Source organism: Talpa europaea, assembly GCF_964194135.1.
Source record: "Talpa europaea genome assembly, chromosome: 11".
NCBI lineage: Eukaryota > Metazoa > Chordata > Mammalia > Eulipotyphla > Talpidae > Talpa > Talpa europaea.
In genome coordinates, this window is record NC_140078.1 from 58048756 (window position 1) to 58070539 (window position 21784).

Sequence of the window (21784 nt, forward strand, 5' to 3'; positions counted from 1 at the left end):
GATGCAAGAATCGTTTCATCTTTGAAAAATAATCAATGTAACCATATTAATTGACTAAAGTGAAAAAATCACACAATCATATTCCTCAGTGTAGTTAAGTATGTTTAACAAATTCAGCATTCATTCCTGATAAATATTCCCAGGAATATAGGAATAGAGGGGAATTTTCTTGAGTTAATAAAAAGCATCTACAAAAAAACCCTATAGCTTACATTACACTCGATGATGAAAGACAAGATACTTTTCCTGCAAAATCAAACAAGTCAAAGATACTAGCTCTACCACACTTATTTAACATCATGTTGGAAGTTCTAGCAAGACAGGATAACAGAAAAATAAAAGTTTAAAAAGACAAAGATTATTGGAAAGGAAGGAATACAACTATTCCCTTTGGCGGAGTAGATGCTTATCTACATGGAAAATCACAAAATATAAAAATTCTAGAATGTGACCGGCAGAAATTAGAAAAGAATGCAAGTATCAATTGTAAATATACTAGCAACGAATACAGCATTCAAAATAAAATTCATTTTTACTTCTAAAAACCCCACTTTGGTGTAAGTAACAAAACATGTAAAGGATTTTTGTGTGCAGCACAGTACAAAATGATGAAAGAAATCAAAATTCTAGGCCTCCCTGGTTGCACAGGGGTTAAAATCATAGCATTATCAAGCTCTCACCACCCACTTCTGTAATAGTTTGATCCCAGGCTAGGGAGCTAACCCACACAGTGCAGCAGACCTCTCCTGTCTTGCCTACTGCTCCCCTCAGCAGTGTATCTCAGTAGATCTACTTGTTCTGCTCCCCACTCTGTCTCTGGTGAATCCTCTTACCCCTGACACCTCTGACACCTCTGACTCCAGTTCTGGTATGCATAAATAAATAAAAAGAAATCTTTTTTAAAAAATCAAAGAAAATTGAAATAAATGGAGAGACACACCCTGTCCTGGGTTGAAAGCCTCAGAACTGGCATAGTAGAGATGTCCCCTCTCCCTAAATGGACATACAGGTTTAATGCATATCCTGTCAAAATTTCAGCGAGGCTTTTTGTCAGCATAGACAAGTTTTATCCTAAAAAAAAAAAAAAATACATAGAAAGGCAAAGGAATTAGAAAGGAAAGGAATTAGAACTAAAACATTTGAAAAAGAAGAATTTATTCTTCTTTTCCAAGGAAAAATAATCTCTCTACATGATAGCAAGCCTTGATATACAGCCACAGTAAAAAAAGACTGTGTGGTGTAGGTGAAGAAATAGACACATGAATCAATGGAACTCAGAAACGAACCCTCAAATGTGTCCAACTGATTTTCAACAAAAAAGTAAAATCAATTCAGTGCAGGGAAGATAGCTTTTTCAAAAAAACCATGCTGCAGCAGGTGGTTAGCCAGAGGCAAATAACTTAAACGCAACCTAAACCTTATACTTATCCAAAAACATTAATTCAGAATGAATCATCACAGGCTTAAGTGTACTACACAAAGCAGTAAAACATTTGAGAAAAAAAAGAAAGTCTTTGAGATCTGGGGATAGGTAAGAAGTTCTTAGACTTGATATCAAAAACATCCTCTGTAAAGGGAATAATTAATATATTCAACATCATCAACTTGAAAAACTTTTGCAAAAGATCCTGATAAGAGATATTTGTAAAGACAAACTACAGGAAAACATGAATAGATATTTCACTGAAGAGTATATAAAGATGGCAAATAAGTATATGAAAAGGTGGACAACATCATTGACTTTTAGGGGAATGCAATTAAAACCACAATGTGATGTCATTACAAACCTCTTAGAGTGAATAAAATAAAAGATAGTGACAACACTGAATGATGGCAAAGATACAGAAACCAGATGATGTATACACTGCTTGTGGACATGCCGCTGCATGGCATTTTAGAAGTCTGGCGGTTACTAAGAAAAAGTTAAACATGCAGCTACCATACAAACCAGCAATTGCACCTTTGGCCAGAGCAGTTAAAACTTACCTTCACACAAAAACCTGTACATGAATGTTTATGGTAGATTTATTCCGAATAGTCAAAACTAGAAATGACCGAGCTGTCCTTCAGTAGTTAAGCTGTGAATGCGTCCATGGTATGCACTACTACTCAGCAATAAAAAAAAACTATGGTGATATGCCACAGTTTCAGTGAGAATTACACTCGAATACAAAATTCTAATCCCAGAATATTACCTAGTGTACGAATGTATTTATGTAATGTTTTTGATATGACAAGATTTTAGAAATGGTGAAAAGATTACTGGCTGCCAGGGATTAAAAATGGTTTGGCCAGGTAAGGTTTGGAAGGGAACCAAGTGTGGCAATTGAAGTATAACAGAAGTGACTCTTGCAGGGATGGAAATGTTTTGTATTTTGTATCAATAACAATATCCTGGTTGTGATGTTGTACTATAGTCTTGCAAGATCTTGACATTGGTAGTATCTGGATACAAGGCGGGTGGGGTCTCCCTGTGTTCATTTTTATAACTATAATTTTTATAAGTGTATTATCTCAAAATAAAAGTGTTTTTAAAATCATACATGATCTCTCCGCCTCACCCACCCCAGTCATGCGCATTTTTATGATCTTTGTGAGAATGGTGAAGAGCATGGGGACTAGAGGTGAGACTCCTTGGGTTTGATCCACAGTGTCCTTGGGCAAATTTTTTTATCTCACTCTGCTCAATTTTCTCACCTATAAATTGAGAGTGATCGATTTAATAGAGTTTACTTCTCTCCAAGGGTTATTGTAAGGATTAAATAAATTGTAACACATTGTAAAAACAAGTTTCTGCTAGTTGTCAGTGGACAAGTAAAATGGCCATGATTGTTGCTACTATGTTATCTTCCATTTGTTTTTCCTTTTAGCATAATTGAGATAATGTGTGTATATATGTATACATTCTGTTTTTCACTTATTTTTTTCATTATTAAATTTGGGATCTAAAATAAAGGGCCATAGTAAATTTTTTAAAGATTTATTTTTATTTATTTATGCATACAAGGGGTCGGCCCCCCCTCGTGGTGTAGCGGGTTGAGCACAGCGCTGTGAAGCTGTCCGCAGCCTCTGCAGTGTGGGTTCAATTCCCAGCTGACCAGGGAAATTCCCACATTGTACAGCAGAGCTCTCCTGTCTCTCCCACTGCTCCCCTCAGCAGTGCTTTCAGTCCATCTGCCTGTTCTGCTCCCCACTCTGTGTCTGGTGAATCCTCTCACCCCTCCTGCACTTCTGGCCTGTACCCTAGCTATTGTATAAATAAAAACTAAATCTTAAAAAAAAAGAACTGGGGTGTAGGTCACAGGTGTGTTGGGGGGTAAGAGGATTCACCAGACACAGAATGGGGAGCAGAACAGGCAGATCTACTGAAATACACTGCTGAGGGGAGTGGCAGGTGAGACAAGAGAGGTCTGCTGAGCCATGTGGGTAGCTTCCTGGCCAACAATGGAACTATGGACCTCAGGCCACAGCTGTGATAACTTAATAGCGCTGAATCTTTAAGCCCTGTGCTTAAAAAAAGTTACTTCTAGTAACTTTTCAATGAATTTCTAGCTATACTTTAGACTTTCAGAAAAATGTCACTTCCTAACATTCAAAAACCTTTTTTAAATTTCTGAATTTAAAAACTACTGGGGTACCCCAGAACTACTGGGGTAATGATTTTTTGCCACTTCTGTTTAGTTTGTGTAGAGTGGACTGGGTGCTCCAGCAGAACTTTGTTGCAATGTATTGATCTGCTTTGGGTCAATTCTTTCAGTTATTCTCACGACATTTCTAACATGATTGAAGGTCAGTCTTCTTGGGAATGTTCCCCTAGACTTTCGGACCATTACGGCTTGCAGCAGTGTCTGTTGAAGTGCTTCATATAGAGTTGAACTATATCCTGCAGAAGGAAGTCTGGGTATATGTTTAGCTTCTCCAAGCTTTCTCTTGGTCCAGGTTTTATTTATGGTAGGTAATTTCAGGTTGCCTTCACTATGTCTGAAGCATAATTTAGGACTCAGTGATTAATGACATGTGTTAGCAGCTTTGAGCCACTTCCCTGAATTGGGGGTAGTTTCACACTGTCATGAGGATTCTTATGTAATGTAATGAGTTTCCAAATAGCAGCCTTTTTTGTGAATTCTAGCATCTAAAATTTAAATCACAGACAAATAAAAATTGGAGTTTGCTCTTTGGCAAATGGGAATAAATAAGTCTAGACAAGGTTAGACAGTATAGACAGGGGGCCCATTTGGAGCTCATTTTTCAAAAGTAAAATTGGTATTTTAAGCTTTCTGTAATAGAATGATTATATCTTAGGTAACTAAAAAGCCTATCTAAGATTCTTCCCAAACCATTTTATAATTACAAACTCGAAGTCTCCTGGCCTGAGAGAGTTTTTTGCTGTCGAAATGCATCTTTGCTTCAGTTAAAGAGCACATATTCAAGATTGTATAATTCTTTGTTATTGGACTTTTTGTCTTCTTTGTTTTCAAACAATTTTTTTTTCTGGATTTCAGCCATAACACAAAAACTACATCTTGGTTAGACCCTCGGTGCCTGAACAAGCAGCAGAAGCCTCTGGAAGAATGTGAAGATGATGGTAAGGGGCCAAAAAGGTCTTGGTTTGGTGAGGTGGTGGGGAGGGCATCGTTCACACATGCAAACTATAAAAAGTTATAGCAAGATCAACCATGTTTTAACAATGAGTCTTTTAAAGGTGATCCAATTTCTAGTAAATGCACTGTGGTTTCCAAAAGCAGGAGGAAAATCAGAACTGTTAGAAAAAATCTATTTGTTTACACCTAAAGGCAGATGTATACTAATACCCCTATTATAAATTGAAGTTAGTATGCTCAGAAACTATTCAAATGGAGATACCAGCTCAGTCTTCAAACTTAGAGCAAACTCTAGACAGTCTGTAGGAATATACAAACCTAAGATGTTCTGGTATAAAACATTGGACCCCAGCTGTATATTATGATGGAGATAGAGGAAAAAAATCAAGAGTCTTTTTGAGCTTTATGTGTCTCATAATTCTGTCATTTCACCATTCTTGGCATAGGGAAAACAGATCTTGACTTGTTTGGGGATCTCTCTGTAACTCAGAATACAATCTAAATATCTGAAAAGTATATTTTTTTCAAGAAAGGGACTAAGGTCTTACCCAGAGCTCCAGTCTCCCTGTTAATATTGGGAAAAAATTAGCTGGCTGTAAGACTTATTAGTTTAAAAATTATTCCAGGACTTTGGTTTTCTAATCAATTTCCCAAAATGAAAATTAAAAAAACAAACAAACGCTATGTCTGAGCAAATGTGTTCCTTTTTCTACCTTGAAGTTTGTTCCAGGTTCTACCAAAATTACTTTTTGACATGGACAAATTAAAAGGGAAATGGTTTGTTTTGCTACTCATTATTCATTTCTGGCATTTGAATTAGTAGTATAATTATTGAGCTCATTTTTACTATAAGATAGTGAAATGTTATTAATTTGTCCTATGGATCAGAATTGTATATATAAACTTGAGGGTTGTTTGAAAATATAAGCCAGTAAAGTATAATACTGTCAAAACTGTACTCCACAGTTTTACTTGAATTGCAGATTACATGAAATTGACATAGAATTGCATGTTTAATATTTATCCGAGTGACTTCAAGTGAAAATAGAGAGGCCTCCTACTCGGGCAGCATGGCTGAGCCTCTTTATATTTTGGTTCCATTCCTGAAGGAGGAATGGAACAGGTGTGGCCAGCTGTGTTCTCTTGTCTGCTTAAGAGGTAATGGACTGTCCTTATTCAAATAATCTGCTTAATATATAGCAATAGGTGACCAATTTTCAAAGATCAGACCACAAAATACTTTCAGCCATAAAACTTCACAGAATGAATTTTAATCTTAAAAAATGATAATCTTTATGTGAAGCCTGATGATTTTTAAAGCACTTTTCGACCCTCTTATTACCATAGTGTTTTCAATGTTGGTATCTGTTATAATGGGAATGTATGAAAATTGCTGTTAATATTATTTTATAGATGACAGAAAACTCCATAAATCTTATTGAGAATGGAGCAAAGTTGAATTAAACAGAATTAATAAATTATTTTATTAATAATAAATAATAATAAATAATTAATAATAAATGTCACCAAATTTTGTAATTTTTAGAATTCTCCTCACTGGTGTTAATGTAACTTCCTTGGACAAGTATTTGTTCATATGCAGTTAGTATGGTAATTATCCCTTCAATATTAGAATTCATATAGTTTACTTCTAGTGGGAATTATATGTATGTCTATTGGCTGTGTCTATAAGCAATATAAATATATAGCAAGTTAATGCCATTATAACAAATATCAATTCCCATAGTTATATTTTCTGTTCCAGAATCCAGAGCAAAATATCTTGTATTGTTTATATCATGACACAAGAATAGCACTTATGGACACTATATTGTTCCTGTATTTCTTTCCTCTCTCTGTAGGTTATATACATTTGGAATATAACAGTATAGCATTATACTGATTGAAAATTTTGGAAAATTATATAAGATTTTGTTTTCTTTTTACTATCTCCAAAAAATGAGAATTTAGTTCTTCCCAGAGTGTGTAACTCCTTTTCTCATTGTATGTATCTAGTTCTATTAGCAGCCTTTAAGTTTGCCTCTGAGCTCCAGGCCAATGTTTTAAGCTGCCTGATTGATAATAACCTACGGGAGATCTCAAGGAGATCTCAAACTCAGTATGATTAAAATCCTACCAATGATCTAACCTCTGAAAATCTGATCCTCTGTCTTCCCTATGCCAAGATCCTCCGTGTTCTCTATCTCCATTGATGGTAAATTCATTCATACGTAAGAGTAGTCCTTGACATGTTTTCTTCATGCCTATTTCTAACTCCTTTACCACCTGCATTCACTTTCCCTCCATTCACTGTTTTGTCCATCCTATTCTAAGCCATTTTCATCTTCCACCGAGATTCTTGCCCACTCACTTTACACTGTACTCAGAACAATCTTTGAAAATGTAGATGTGGTTGTGTGAGTTATCACTGACCGTGTCCCCTACAGCCTTAATCTATGGCTCTCTGTTCTGTTCAGTAAATGCCCAATCCACAGCTCTCCCCTCCAAGCCCTGTGTAGTATGGCCTCCACAGCTTTCCTCTTTCTTGCCTCTCCCCACTCTGCTTTCATGCCCATTAGTTCTCATGCTCCCCAAGTTTCTGCTCCATAACAGCTAAATACAGAGTTCCTGTTCCATAATAGCTAAATATACCGTCCTCTCTTAGAAGATCCATATTTTCCATAAATTTTGTAATGCCTTCTGTATGTCAAGTGCATTCTAAGAACTTCAGATATGTCAATAAACAGTAACCAAAAGCCTTGTTCTTAAGTTCTACTCATTTTTCACTCTAAGTCTTTTCATTAAAGTTTGTGTATCCGTCTAATCACAACTCAGTCTTTCCCCATGAGTTTGTCCGCAGATATGATTAGATCATTCTGTTATGCACCTTCCTGTAGAGAACTTAACCCCAGCTTTAATTTTATTTTTATTTATGTGAACTTTGATCATGTCCATCACAAAGAATACAGATGAGTTTTGTTGTGTTCATTTTGACATCTCTAATATCTAGTATAGGGATTCACTAGTAAATAGTAGGTCTCACTAAATAGTGAAGAAATGAGTAAAAACCCAAAACGCGTTACTAAATAATATCCAAGTGAGCACTTTCATGAAAATTTTTGAGAAAATCATATCCTCTTTTAAGAAATACTGCTGGTATTAAAACTTATGGACTGTAAGTATATGCATGGACCATATTCGTTACTAATGTCAATAATCAGTTCTTTTGTTCATTCACCCATTCATTTGAAAAATATTTAATACCTACTCTATGGCCCAAAATTGCCCAGAGTGCAGTTACGGAGCATTTGCAGTAGTGAAAATAGGCTCAGTCCCGGTGTCTTTATTGCTTAAAGTAGAAGGGACAGCCACCTGCTCTGTAGCTGGAGAGATCTTATGTCTGAATTGATGTGTTGTATGTTGTCCTGAATTTTCTTCTTAGCTGTAATAAAATGTTTTACTGACAGCAAGAAGAGGTCAAGAATAGAAAGGACCTTGGCTTGTTTTGCTCGCTGAAGTTATTGAGAGCATTTTCATTTTAATATCTGTGAGCTGTTTGATTTAGAAATCTTAGGCCAAGTAAACTCTGCCTCCCAATACTTCTTGGAGGGCTGTTTCCAAGCCTTACCTCCTTGACATATACCATCCTGTTGAAAGACATTGAAGTGTAGCTTACTTTACAATTTGTATTCTCAATTTGACCTTTCTTTCCATTTTTCAGGCAGCAGTATTACTTATAAGTTAAGTAATGCTTTAATTGTGAGTATAATTGCCTTGGTGAATAGAGGATTATTGAAGGATTAAAAAGAGTAATATTAAAAGGTCTAACAGTTTTGTTTGTTTGAAATAAGGTCTGTAATAAGTGACTTTCCACTTAAGAACATTGAAACCGCAAAGGTATTTGTCATCTTTTACAACCAATCAAACCCTATTTTGACATGCAAGGAAATGAGCCCTATAATTATGTTGCCAATATCAGCTCTTACCATTTAGTGATTTAAACTGAGGTCTCCAGTTTACTAGCCAAGACAGTGAAATAAGCCACAATGCAGGTAAGGACAAAATAAAGTGATGTGTTTGCTGCTATTTTTCTAAGGGGAGTTTCTTTCTTGGTGCTGGTGTCTGAATTTTCTCTCTTTTCTGTCTCATTCCTGCTATTCCTTTGGAGAAGAAGGGGTCCACACCGAGGAGCTGGACAGTGAACTAGGTAAACCCTCCTCGCCTGTGCTGCATGACTTGCCCTGAATAGTTTTGTCTCTACTGAACTGCTTAATCCCTTGGTTTCATTAGTTTGCACTCCTCCAATTATGATTTTCCTTCTGTCTTAGCCATGAAAGGTCAGTCTTACAACCCAGGTGTCTGCAAGCATCAAGCTGAGTTGTAATAAATTGTGTCTATAAAGAAAAAGTCAGAGTGAATTGAGACTAGAATGAGAGCGATTTGCTGATAGGGAATCTTGTAAATTGAGGATTAAGAAAAAACTAATGGGATAGGTGATTGCTGTGTCCCTTGAATCCTAAAACCTATCTCAGCTTCATTTCTTTGTTTGGTGTGGGTGGTTATCTACAGGGTAACACAAACAAGCAAAGCAAAATGAAAATCCATCAGATTAAGCATCTCTGTAGGAGTAACAGCAATATAATACATATGTGCAGTGATTAACTGCATAGCTAATAAGTCTTAATATTATGTTGTTATTAAGTCAGTGATCAAATATTAACCTTGTAAGTATAGTGAATAGCTTGAATACCAGATGCCGATTTCATAGGTACCATTTTCCATACAGTGGCTATAGCAATGTAAATCGAGTCTTATACTCTAGCTATTGTGGTTAGAAATATGTACATTGGGCCTCCCCAGTGGCACAGCAGGTTGAGCGCAGCTCTGTGAAGCTGTCCCCAGCCTCTGCAGTGTGGGTTCGATCCCCGGCCAGCCAGGGAGAGGCCCACATGGCGCAGCAGGCCTCTCGCTGCTGCTCACCTCAGCAGTGTTTTCGATCCGTCTGCCTGTTCTGCACCCTACTCTGTCTCTGGTGAATTCTCTCACCTTCCTGTGCCTCTGGCCTGTACCCCAGTTCTTGTATAAATAAATAAAAAATAATCTTTTAAAAAAAAGAAAAAAATAATTTACATTAACAAAGAATGCTAAAACTCCATTATCTTTGCTGTTGGAATATATTGGATTAAATTACCAGGTAAGTTAAATGTTTTATGTTTAGTTTGAACAATATTAACATTAGTTTGTGTTCTATTTGATGCATCTACTGAAGAATAAATGAGAAAACAGAAGTTTCAGCCAAATTACACATGAAGAGCTTGAGTGATTGAAATTTGACTATAGTATGTTTTTAAAATGAAAGATTTTTGGATATCAATGGATTTAGTAATCATCCTTAGATTTTTGAGATTCCCTTAAGAATTGAAAATATAAATATTAAATACAGATTTTGTTTTCATTCAGTTTTGGTTTTGTTACATAGATAATCAGTTTCTAGCATTATGATATAATAGAATTTAGCTCTGTTTTTCTTAATGTTGGGACCATATCCTGTTACAACTGAGTGATATACCAACAATGGTCCGTCACTATTGATTCCCTTTTTAAGCGTTGGCTAAGTTACCCTTATAAACCACTGTGGTGGGTGTAACCTCAGGTTCAACCTGTGTTACAGAACAATTTGAAATGAATTTTATGAAAAACAAAAATTTATCAAGCCAGGGATATTAAAATAATCAAAAAAGACAACTAGGTTTTCTAAACAAAAGAGTGAGCCTTACTCATTTCCTGAAACAACTTAAGCATCTTCAAGTATTGTTATTTGCTCCTGAAACAACTTAAACCACCTGAGTAGAATGAGTGGCTGTTGTCATCTGGTGGAGAGAACACAGCTGCCTCCATAGTCAAAACCTTATTTGTTCCTCTGGGAGTTTGAAAGTTGACATTTTTAGGAAAGAAATTTCTATATTCTTTTTCCCGTGAAACTGTAATATTGTAGGAACTTTGCTATTCTTTAAAAGACTTTAAGAAAATAAGTTTTAACGGTTACATTGTATGCCTTCTTGAGGTCATGGCCATCATTCTGGGAGATGGGTTGCTAAGAGTTGGATCTGTCCCTGGGTTACACCCAGACCCCTCTAATTACTGACCATGTGGCCTGGAGCAAGTCCTTCACCTTTTCTTACCTGCATTTTCTTATTAGTAAAGAGGGACTAAAGACCGCTGCCATGTTCCTTATGAGCAGACTTAATGAGAATGGGTCTTAATATGTGTCCCTCTGACCAACACATATTGCTGTTTTTAAGAGTTAGGTTATTTATTAGCTGTTTCCATTTTATTGATACTCCCTTCTGTTGCATCTTGCCTACAGTATAGGAGAGAAAGGAGAAATATGTATTCTGTAGAAATGACTCAAATGACCCATCTTGGTAGAGATGGGATTTTTGATTATTGTCTGCAGATGTCCTCTGTGTAAAGAATGTGGTGTGTGTACACACACAATTTTCTGCTGCATTCACTTACCCATTTTGTTAATAAGAAGGTCCTCATTTCAAACAACAGTCACTGTCAAGTTTTTGGTGAACAGTATGGTTCCAGATCTGCCATTCACAACTTTTCTGTAGTCTGACTCAGAGACAGAGGGGTGATTGGCTTGGGTATTGGACATAGATCATTTGATTATAAAGTTGTCATTTTTCAACTGTTTTTTGATCTGTATCAGTAGCTCCAGTATGCACTTTTGGTTTGCAGAATTTCCTACAGTCTGTGGCCATCTCCCCAGAGTTGAAAGGACATGTGCAGAACCTTTTTTTTTTTGAATTATAGGATATTCATGTGCTGAAACCAAGTGGCAGAGGTAGAGACAAGGGAGTGAGCTCCTGACCTAACCAAAAATAAATCACAGTTTGGTCATTTAGTTCTGATTTTGAACATGATCTTCAAACTGTGTGCTGATGTATCTCTTTTGAAAAGAATATAGAATGTTTAGTGTTTCCATATTGTTCCTGTCATGACTGACAGTAGAGCATGAGATTTTCAGAGGCAGGCAGAGCAGCAAGTAAGCCATATAATCCGTCCTGTTTCTTTTGTGCTTTCCTAGAGTAGGTGCCATTTGTTGAACCTGTGTTCTTAGTGCTGTGCAAAAGGTTTTGTAAGCACTCTCTTTTAACTCACAGGCAACTCTGGAGGTAAAGGTGAAAGGTGTGGTTCTGGGATAGTAAGTAATTAGCCCAACACCAAACTTGTGAAGCTGTAGAGCTAAGGTTCAATCTGCAAATCTTAAGGGTTGGGCTCAGGGCAACTCCCAAAAGGTCTCAGACACCTGAGTTATATGCGACAAACCAGATAGTCTGTCTGATGTCTGATGTCTGATGGTGGGGGCGGAGGAATCCTCAGACATCTTCAGAGTGTTTAGTTTTAAAATATTGTAATGTCATCAATTTCCAGGTTAAAAATTTTCTGCCATTTCAGTTTTTTTTAGGACCAAATGGAAAATTTGAGGAGAAACGTCTTCCCTTTTAAATCGATGACCCATTTCTATTTTAAGCATTAGGAGAGTAATTCCTATTATTAAGTTAATCACCACATTGGAAGTGAGAAATTTATCTTTTCAATTTAAAATGAGCTTTAGCTTGAAAAGCTGGAAAATGTTTGGCGTTTGGTAATCTGTTCCAGAATACATTTTTAAATTTACTCGTTCAGAACTACCAGGTGACTAACCCTAATTTTCAAGTACAATGTATATGTTGTTGGCTGGATGAAAGGGCAAAGATCAGAGGTGACTTTCTTTTCTTTCACCCTTCTCAAACCTACATACACTAGAGCATTTACCACGTGGTGTTTGAATTCTCCAAAATTATCTTTGTGTCCCTGGTGCTTAGTATACCTGCAGGCACACACTAAGCACTCAATAAATGTTTGGCAAATTAATAATTGAATGAATTGAATTCTTAATATTTTCCCTATTTTATCTGAAGATAATTTGGGCAAATATGAAGGTTACAGATTTCTAAAAAATTCACTGAACCATAATGCAGGCCTTTCACACTCAGCACTCTTCCTTCCCTTGTCAGAACAAACACAGGACTCTGCCTCAATTTGCATTTTTTTGATCTTCCATTTCCCAACACTTTGGAAATATTTTCTTGCTTCATTTCCATTTAAATGATAATTTCCAGTTTTGTAAGGGGAAACCATTTCTCAGGCGTTTGATTTGCATCAGTCTGCAAGACTCAGTGTATAAAAATGCCAAGTTGTAGCAACATCTGCTTATTGGACCTGTCTTGCATTTTAGTAGCTCATGTCTCCCAGAATTCAAAGTCTTCTTTAAAACCTGCTAAGTGTTTTTTTAAAAATTAGAAGAAAATAGGGAAAACCTGTCTCTTTGTTTGCAAACAAATAACATGTGGAGCAAAAACCATGAAATTAATGTCTCTTGATATGCAGCCAAATCTGAACAAAACATAAACTTTGAGTAATTAGCCTATGTGTTGTGTGTACGCGTGTGACTCCATTTCAGCGTAGAACTGTTTGTGACATATGTAAGCCCTGGGTCCTGTTGAAATCATCACTATTTGGAAATAGTAACCTCATGATTCCTTGAATTTAAAAAGTCCTAATATTTCAAATTAAGTGATATTTCAAATGTTTAAAATATTCCATTCAAGTTGGTCTTAATAACTGCTTCTAGGAATAATGATTCACTTTGGAGTGTGGTATTACATAAGGGTGACTTAACTATGTATACATCAGGGTGGTCTTGAAATTAAGTTAAGCTGCTCTGCCTGAAAGAATTGTTTAATGGCACAAAACACAATCTAGTTGCTTCTTTCACTAAGTCAAATTATCTGGCGCAGCAGACCTTTGCACAATAGTTTCTTGTTTCAGAAATCACTATTACATAGGTAATAAAGCTCCAAACTTTGATATAAAACTTTATGATGTAAAGTTCAATATAGCACAGTTGAGTTTTCAGAAAGACGCATATATCCCTCAATGCAATTTTACCACCACCTTTAAAAGAATAAACTCTTTTTTCCTTAGCCGTGTGTTCGCAAAGAGCTGGACCTATAGTTCTGCTTTCAGAGGCAAAATGCTGAGGAGTATGGGCTGGTCTAAGGACAGCAGTTGAGGGATAGTTGCATACAATATCGAAAGACAACTCTGTGAGGGCATTTTTACTTACCCTGAAGCTTTTAAATTAGATATCAGGAGAAAACAAGATGCAAATTTTATTTTATTACAGGGACAGCAAAAACAACACTATTATAATGAAAATGAAAAGAAACATTAATTTTCATCCATTTTTGCTTGTGTAGTAAGGTAGTCTAAAAAGAAAATGAGACAAGTGCAGATATTTAAGATAGGAACTAAGTATTCAAGGCAAACTATACTTCCATTAAAATCTAATTTAATAGTTGAGTTAGAAGGAAGGCATCTGAGACTGCATTTTATTGTTTTATTTGTTTACACAAAAAATCAGTAAAGAATTGTTTGTCATGTAGAAAACTCTGATAAAAGTAAAAACAATGCTTTCTTATAATGAGGAAAGAGTCTTAATTGGATAGGAGGCATGTTTATGACTCTTTCTCTTTTTGCCTAACTTGTGTGTTGGAAATCCCTCAGCCCTCATGAATGGGGCCTTCTTGCACTAAATGTTCTTTTATATTTCAGAGCTGCCTGCTGGTTGGGAAAAGATTGAAGACCCTGTGTATGGTATCTACTATGTAGAGTAAGTGCCAGTTCATGCACACTCTAGTTCCTACCCCTCTATAATTATATACATTTATGTTGAACAGTATGCGCTTGTAAAGTACAAACTAAATAATAATAATAACAATAATATAATAATAAAACAGCAAATGTATGGTAAAGCAAATATTTTTATTATTTTAATAATATCTTAATATTTTAATAATAATGTGATAATATATTATGTGTAATATATAATTTAATAATACATTTTAATGAATTAGAATATATTCAATTAATCTGAAGGTGTAAATTATATTTTAAAATTCACAGGGAGAATTTGTTTGTGCTTTTTGTTTATATCTGTATTACCAGGGCCTAACATAGTCCTGACATATGGCTGCTCCTTAATGAGTGCCTCTATTAGCTGCATGAATGAGTGAGTGAGTGAGTCTTAAAAGGAAGAATTCAATAGACCAGATGAGTAGGGGTTGTTTATCTTCAGGATTAGAACCTGTTTTGCCTACATTTTTTGCCCTACTCAAGTCTGAACTTCTCAGTAATTATTATTTATTTATTTATTCAGACTTTCTAAATGGTCAGACAGATCTTCCCAATGCATAAATGTTGCCAAGATTAAGGCGGAAGTTGAGACCTAACGTTAAGTTGTAAGACTTTATTGGCCTCCTTGCTTCTCTCTTGCCCACGGACCAGACATGTGGCTATTTTTTATTTTTAAGTCTCAACCCCTCCTCATTCTGACATGGTTCTAACCTTATTCTAACATTGGAATGTACTTGTCCTGTCATCAGAACCATTTATTGGTAGTGTGACACTGAAAGAAAATAAAGAAACCCAAGAGATTAAACTTTGAATATTCTTTGTGTCATTTCCTCTGAGAAAGATGAGAAATACCTAAGAAAAGAATCTTTGAAAGAAACAAGTGCCATATAAATGTTCTATCATCATAATCCTGCCTGCTACAATGAAGATAACTGGCACGCTTTCTCTCTCTCACACTGCTGCCAATGAAAAGTCGTTTGTGTAATACCCTGGTGATAAGAACATATGATATAAAAATGCCAGGCTGTAAAGTGCTCAACATCTTATTGTAAAAAATAATGAGTTCTCTACAGCAAGTGTCCTTCACCCATGTACACATTGCCTCCTCTTGCCTAACAAGGATTGGCAATTTCGGGCATCAGCAAGGCAAGCTCAGTCATCTTGCTGACCCTGATAAAATTAAATTCCTTTGTGTGCCTATAGATACCAGTGGGACTCCTGCCTATTTGGAGCTCATTTTGAGTTCTCCCTCAGCTACCTTGTGCAGTAAGAGAAGAAAGGAGCAGGTGATGACAAAGTTGAATGGATGAAGAGACTTGGTTGGGGCGAGGGTTGGGCAAGTTGTGATCTTCCTGTACTGTTGTCTTTCCTGTGTCTTTTCAGATCCATATTAGACTAGTTCTTAGAATGAAATTGCAGGAGTTAGTTAATAAACAAGCCCATAATAAGAATAGAGGGTAATTAGTCTATTTTTACCCTATTTGATAAGTCTAGCTTTAAAAAATATTTCAAGTTTTAAATAATCCCATAGTTATGTCTCTAAATGTCGAAGGAAGCATGATATTAATGAAAAAATAGTAAAATTAATATGTGTATGTTTGTATGTGTGTGGAATATTGTGGTTGTATGTATTTACACATACATATGCATACCCTAAATAGAAGGCCACAGCAAAGGGCCATATAGTGGATATGTATCCATATGTGTGTGTGTGTGTGTGTGTATACATTTTTGTTTTGCCATGGCCTTATTAGTTTTGGAAAGATTTAAAGTGTCTGATTCCTTGTCACTTTAAATATCACATTTGCTTAGGTGAGCTGCATTTGTAGTCTTTTTGACCAAGACTTAAACTTTTAATTCTGCTTCCATGTCATCGACCAAAGTAGTTAACAGATTTTAATGAAGTCCTTCTAACTTAATTATTTGTGGGAATGCTTACATGTCTATGAACTCTATTGTAGTAAGTTACATAGCAGTTCTGTTACATATACATGTTGCAAACATACTCATGTTACAAACAACATTACATCCTCACTTTAATCTCATTTTCCAGTATTTCTAAAATCTACATCTTGTTGAATTAAAGCAGCTCACCCTTGGATATTTGGGGGCGAGCCTATGGTAAAATCCTGAAACCTGAAATTCAGACAAACCTGAAATTGCGTGCCTCTTTACTGTTGACTTAGCTATGTTATGTTAGTTGCACTGTTACTTATCTGCACAGAAATTTACTTTCCTTATCTATAAAATATGAATAAAAATAGAACCTACTTCCTGACATTTATTGAAGGTTTTAAAATACAGTACATATAAAACCAGTAACACAATGCTTGGAACATATAAGCAGGCAGGATATGGCGACCTTGCATTTTTATTTCTTTCTCCTAACTGCATTCTAACATAAGATGGTCAACATCTTAGACCACTGCTTTACTCAGTTCTGAACAAGGGACTTGGCCTGGTGGATGTTTTGCTTGTAGGATGAAGTGTTTCCTTCCTGTTCCAGCCACATCAACAGGAAGACACAATATGAGAATCCAGTTCTAGAAGCCAAACGGAAGAAGCAGCTTGAACAACAGCAGCAACAGCAGCAGCAGCAGCAGCAACAGCAGCAGCAGCAGCAGCAGCAGCAGCAGCAGCAACAGTCAGAAGGTTGGCTTTCTCTTGATCTCTTGGCAGAGGAGCTTGGGCTGAAGCCTCGGAGTTGACACCCCCTTGTGGTCAGAACCGGCCTTGATGATCATGTCTTCTGCCTTGAGAACTTGAGGTTCTGGGGGAAGGAGGGAAACAGCTTCTACTAGAGTTCCCCCTGTCCTGGAACCCAGACAACTAGAGGGTCTAATTAAAAATCACCCAGATTTGCACTTGAATTTAGAAAGGAGCTGTGGTCAGATTGAAGAACTTTCCGAGGGTGAGAGAATATTCTTGTTCAGCAACATTTACCCAGCAACTGGTATCTTTTAACATTACATGTTCAAGAATGAGAAAAAGTAGCAAATCTTGAGTGCTTTTTTAAAAATTTAAGTTAAATCATGCTTTGTGAAATAAATATGAAAAATTCAGGAGTGAAAAACATTAAATTGCCCCCCCTTGCTTCCATCCCATTTTTAATTTAAAACACTGTACAGTTGTTTTAAGGATGTATAGATATACTATATTAACAAAATATCAAATTGTTTTAGTTATTTTTATATAATTCATTCATATATAAACACAATACACACATGCATTAGTTTTGTCACTTGTTTTCCTTATTTGAATATATTTCTTCCACATTGATTTCAAACTTGGTTAATATAGATTTACCTTATAAATTTTAATGGCTGAATAATATTCCATTTTGTAAATGTTTTCATCTGCTTCTTCATTTAGTATTCTTTTTTTAATACATACTTGGGTTTTCCCCGGTTTTTCATTGCAACTTTTTTAATAACAGGCTGAATACCCCCTCATTAAAATATGTGAATATCAATATAATACTGTTCTTATTGTAATGTTATATATAGTAAGTATAGACCATGGAGAAGAAGTTGGAAAACTTTTTCTGTAAATGCCAGGTAGTAAATATTTTAGGCTTTGCTTCTAATGTAGTCTTTATTAACAATTACTTATGATATCTGCCCTGGTGGGTATGAAAATAGTTATAGACAATGTAAAAAATGGTGTGGCTGTGTTCCAATAAACTTCAATTTATGGACATAAATATAATTTTCATGTGTTACAAAATATTCTTTTTATTTTTTTCAACAATTAAAATTTTAAAAGCTGGGCCTCCCCTGGTGGTGCAGCGGTTGAGCGCCGGGCTGCGAAGCTGCCCGGAGCCTCTGCAGCACCAGTTCATTCCCAGCCGCCAGCGAGGGTCCCACACAAAAAAAAAAAAATTAAAAGCTGTCCTTGCTTATAAGCTATATAAAAATAGCCTTTGGGGCCAATGGGGCCTATAAGCCTATTTTAGAGAGAGTATGTATGTAAGTGTATATTCATGTATGGAAATATTCTTCTTTCTACTTAGTTTCTTTTCCATTAAACATGTTTTTTAATATTTTTTTCTGAGCTGGTGAAACTTCGTGGTATTAGAAAATGCAGTTTAGAAAGAGGAGAATAGGGCAAGTTAGGTAGAAAGTGACACTTGGGGTTCATCTCACAGGGCCTCAATGAGTTATTTCTTATGAGTCTCCAAGGAGACTAAGACCTCAGGTAGGACCCAAAGGTATTTAATGGACCCCTTTTGGGTTTGAGAGATGTTGGGTGATAGCACCTTGGCAGGCTGCTAAAATCCACCTTCACTACCTAGACAAGCCCATGTCTCAATTATAGTAGCCCGGTTTCTTTCTTATGGGGTCAGCTGAGGTTGACTCTATCTTTCCTGGTATTTTGTTTTACTTGGTTTCACTTTGAACTCTTCAACTAGAGACTACTGAAGGTTTCATTGGTTATATCACAATATTTCTTTCCTCAAAGATTTTATAAGAGGGAAAGAGGACAGGATGAAGAGAGGGGGACAGAGGGGAGATCTTGAAATCCTTAACATAGAGTAGGATAGAATACCAATTACTTTTCAAGATAAGCACTCTGCATCTGGTTTGAGAGCTTTGGGTTGTTTTATATTTAAAAATAAGGTGAATTCTAAGTGTGTTGGCGAGATGTTTGATGGAAAATCAGTACTTTTTCTCTTTCTCATAGAATGGACAGAAGATCATTCATCGCTTGTGCCTCCTGTTACTTCAAACCACCCCCCAAGCAATCCGGAGCCAGCCAGAGAAGCTCCACTTCAGGGTAAAGGGTTTTTACATTGCATCACAGTTTTAGCTCAAAAGCCTAATTTGCTTAAGGTATTTTACGAAGTGGACTCTTACAACTCCCAAGTCAGTCCTTGATTGTAAAAACCATAATGATAGAAATTCCAAAAGTACTGCCAAAAAAATTAGAACCATTTCACTATAAATTTCTTCCACTATTTGTTGTACTCTCAAAATAATGACTACTTATTATTAATGATCAGTTAAACTATAATTTCTCAACTCCAGTACTGTTGACGTTTGGACCACATAGCTCTTTGTTGTGGAGCTGGTGTGATTGTGGGATGCTCAGTAGCAGCTTGGCCTCTATTCACTAGCTGCTATAGCACCCACTCCCCATTGCAGCCTCCAAAAATTGCTCCTAAATTTCCCCGGGATGGGAAAGGCAAAACCATCCCAGAGTTGTGAACTGCTGATACAGAGATCACATGCATTTAATATTGTGGTAAATAAGAGAAACTTAAGACTCCATATTAGATATTTCAAAATTCTAATCAACATATTTGTTTTTTGATTAATATTTCCCATAAATGTAAAGTGTTTCATAATGCATTCTAAATCCTCATCTCTGCTTCTTGCCAGTTCCGATACTTATGCATGTTTTACGTTTCATTGGGTCTCACTTATTTACATTCACAAATAGTATGAGCCCCCTAGAGAGGTTCATTTTTGTAAATTGGCAGCTCCAGTATCTTGCTACTTTCAGGCTTCAATACTCTTAAATGATAGGAAACATTTGTGAGCTTTTTTGTTGTTTCTTTTTTTATTTTAAATAAGAAAAGTGAAAGTGGGAAATGTTTGTGGTTCAGAACCATTCAAAAGACTAAAATTTGTCATTTTCTGGACATTTAAAGAGACATAATTGTGTTAGATACAAAAAAGATAAGTAGAATAGTTCTCTAATTTTGATTCTTCCATTATAATTTTCATGGGAAAGAAGTGTATCCCTGTTAGCTGATGCTGTCATGAGATTAGTAGTAAAATCAATTTATGTAAAATCGTTGCTTCTACATTAATATACGTTTTTATGTTGATGGTGATAGATATCTTTAATAAAGACAGAACAGAGCAAATAGCATATTAATTCATAGCATCATGATTGTGACCTCCTCAGTATTTTTTAATTTTTTTAAAGATTTATTTTTATTTATTTATACATAGAAGAACCGGGTATAGGGCAGAGGTGCAGGGGGTGAGAGGATTCACCAGAAACAGAGTAGAGAGCAGAAGAGGCAGATATACTGAAATACACTGCTGAGGGGAGCAGCAGCTGGCGAGACAGGAGAGGTCTGCTGTGCCATGTTGGTTAGCTCCCTGGCCAGGGATCGAACTCATGCCGTGGTGGCTGGGATAGCTTGGTAGCATTGAGTCTTTAACCCCTGCACTACCAGGAAGGTCCCCTGCAGCCTGTGTCATCTTACTGTTAGGGTAGGTTAGCTACACCAGCCTTTTCAGTTCCTTGAACTGGCAAAACTGTAGTCAAAGCCCTTGAATGTCTGCACCCTATTTTGTGACTGCCTCTTCCTCCCACTCTTTGGTTTGCTAACTCCTACTCTTCTCAGATTTTTGCTAGATTCTTCTGTTATTTTCACCCTTTCCACCCTTTATTTTTCATTTATAGCATTGAACATTTTATAATTGCTATTCATTTGTGTTCAATTATTTAACAATAGTTTCCTCTCTAGACTTTAAATCCCATGAAGTCAGGAGACTGTTTTTTTTTTTCCTTCCTTAGAGTATTGCAAAGCAGGCATAATCCCTTGACATCTAGTTTCCGCTGAAATTCATTGCTGAGTGAAACAATAGGTACATCTATGCCATCCACACTTCCTTGAAGAATTGTCTAAGAGGGCCTCCCTGGTGGTCCAGCGGTTGAGTGCTGGGTTGCGAAGCTGCCCGCAGCCTCTGCAGCACCAGTTCGATACCCGGCTGCTCCCCGGCCACAGGCGGAGGGTCCCACATGGCACGCAGACCTCTCCTGCCGCCCGCAGCTCCCCTCAGCAGTGTACTTCGGTCCTTCTGCCTGTTCTGCATACTGCTCTGACTCTGGTGAATTCTCTCACCCTCCCTCACTTCTGACTGTACCCAGTGCTTGTATAAATAAATAAATAAAATTTTTTTTTTAAAAAGTAAATCTGGAAAAAAAAAGAATTGTCTGAGAGAGTAAAGAAATGAAAGCTTTGTAGGTTCAGATTCTAGGGTGTCAAATGCTTGATGCACCAACTGAGTTAAGAGTCCAGATGATATTTGTATGTATTAGGAATTTTATGTCAGATTCTTCTCTTTTTCTGCAACTGTTGTTTGCTTGTTTGTTTGTTTTTTCACTTTTTTTCTTTTCCTGTTGGATTTCATACTGGTTTAAGAAAGTTCTGGGAGAGGCTCACTAAGCTCTCCCTGGGAACTATTCACCTATCCTAGCAAACCATCTACTTTGTAGTCTGCCTGTTGATTCTCATCTGTCAAACAAGTTATCATCTTTGGACCTTAATCCCACAGAAGCCAGTTAAAATCTGTGGCCTTTGAGTCTAAGCAGAGATAGTGACAAACATTAACTTGGACTTCACCATCATTGTTTACAACTCTGGGTTAGTTACCTGCCTGCTGGCTCAGTGTCCTGATCTAGTTCCCAGAGAG

At 36.5% G+C, this 21784-nt stretch overlaps 1 protein-coding gene across 18 annotated transcripts in view; it reads left to right on the forward strand.

The window, feature by feature from the left end:
* The window catches only part of MAGI1 (membrane associated guanylate kinase, WW and PDZ domain containing 1), a gene marked incomplete at both ends in the record, with an annotated part of 646110 nt that overhangs the window by 553031 nt on the left and 71295 nt on the right, over nucleotides 1–21784 (forward strand). For 12 of the 18 annotated variants that reach the window (XM_084248135.1, XM_084248139.1, XM_084248140.1 and 9 more), the window contains 5 exons: nucleotides 4503–4585; nucleotides 8773–8808; nucleotides 14271–14328; nucleotides 16858–17003; nucleotides 19035–19127. In XM_084248135.1, coding sequence (XP_084104261.1) covers nucleotides 4503–4585; nucleotides 8773–8808; nucleotides 14271–14328; nucleotides 16858–17003; nucleotides 19035–19127 — 416 coding nt within the window. Of the gene's footprint in view, nucleotides 1–4502; nucleotides 4586–8769; nucleotides 8809–14270; nucleotides 14329–16857; nucleotides 17004–19034; nucleotides 19128–21784 lie in introns of all 18 variants that reach the window. The other 6 variants (XM_084248138.1, XM_084248131.1, XM_084248129.1 and 3 more) reach the window with 2 other exon arrangements.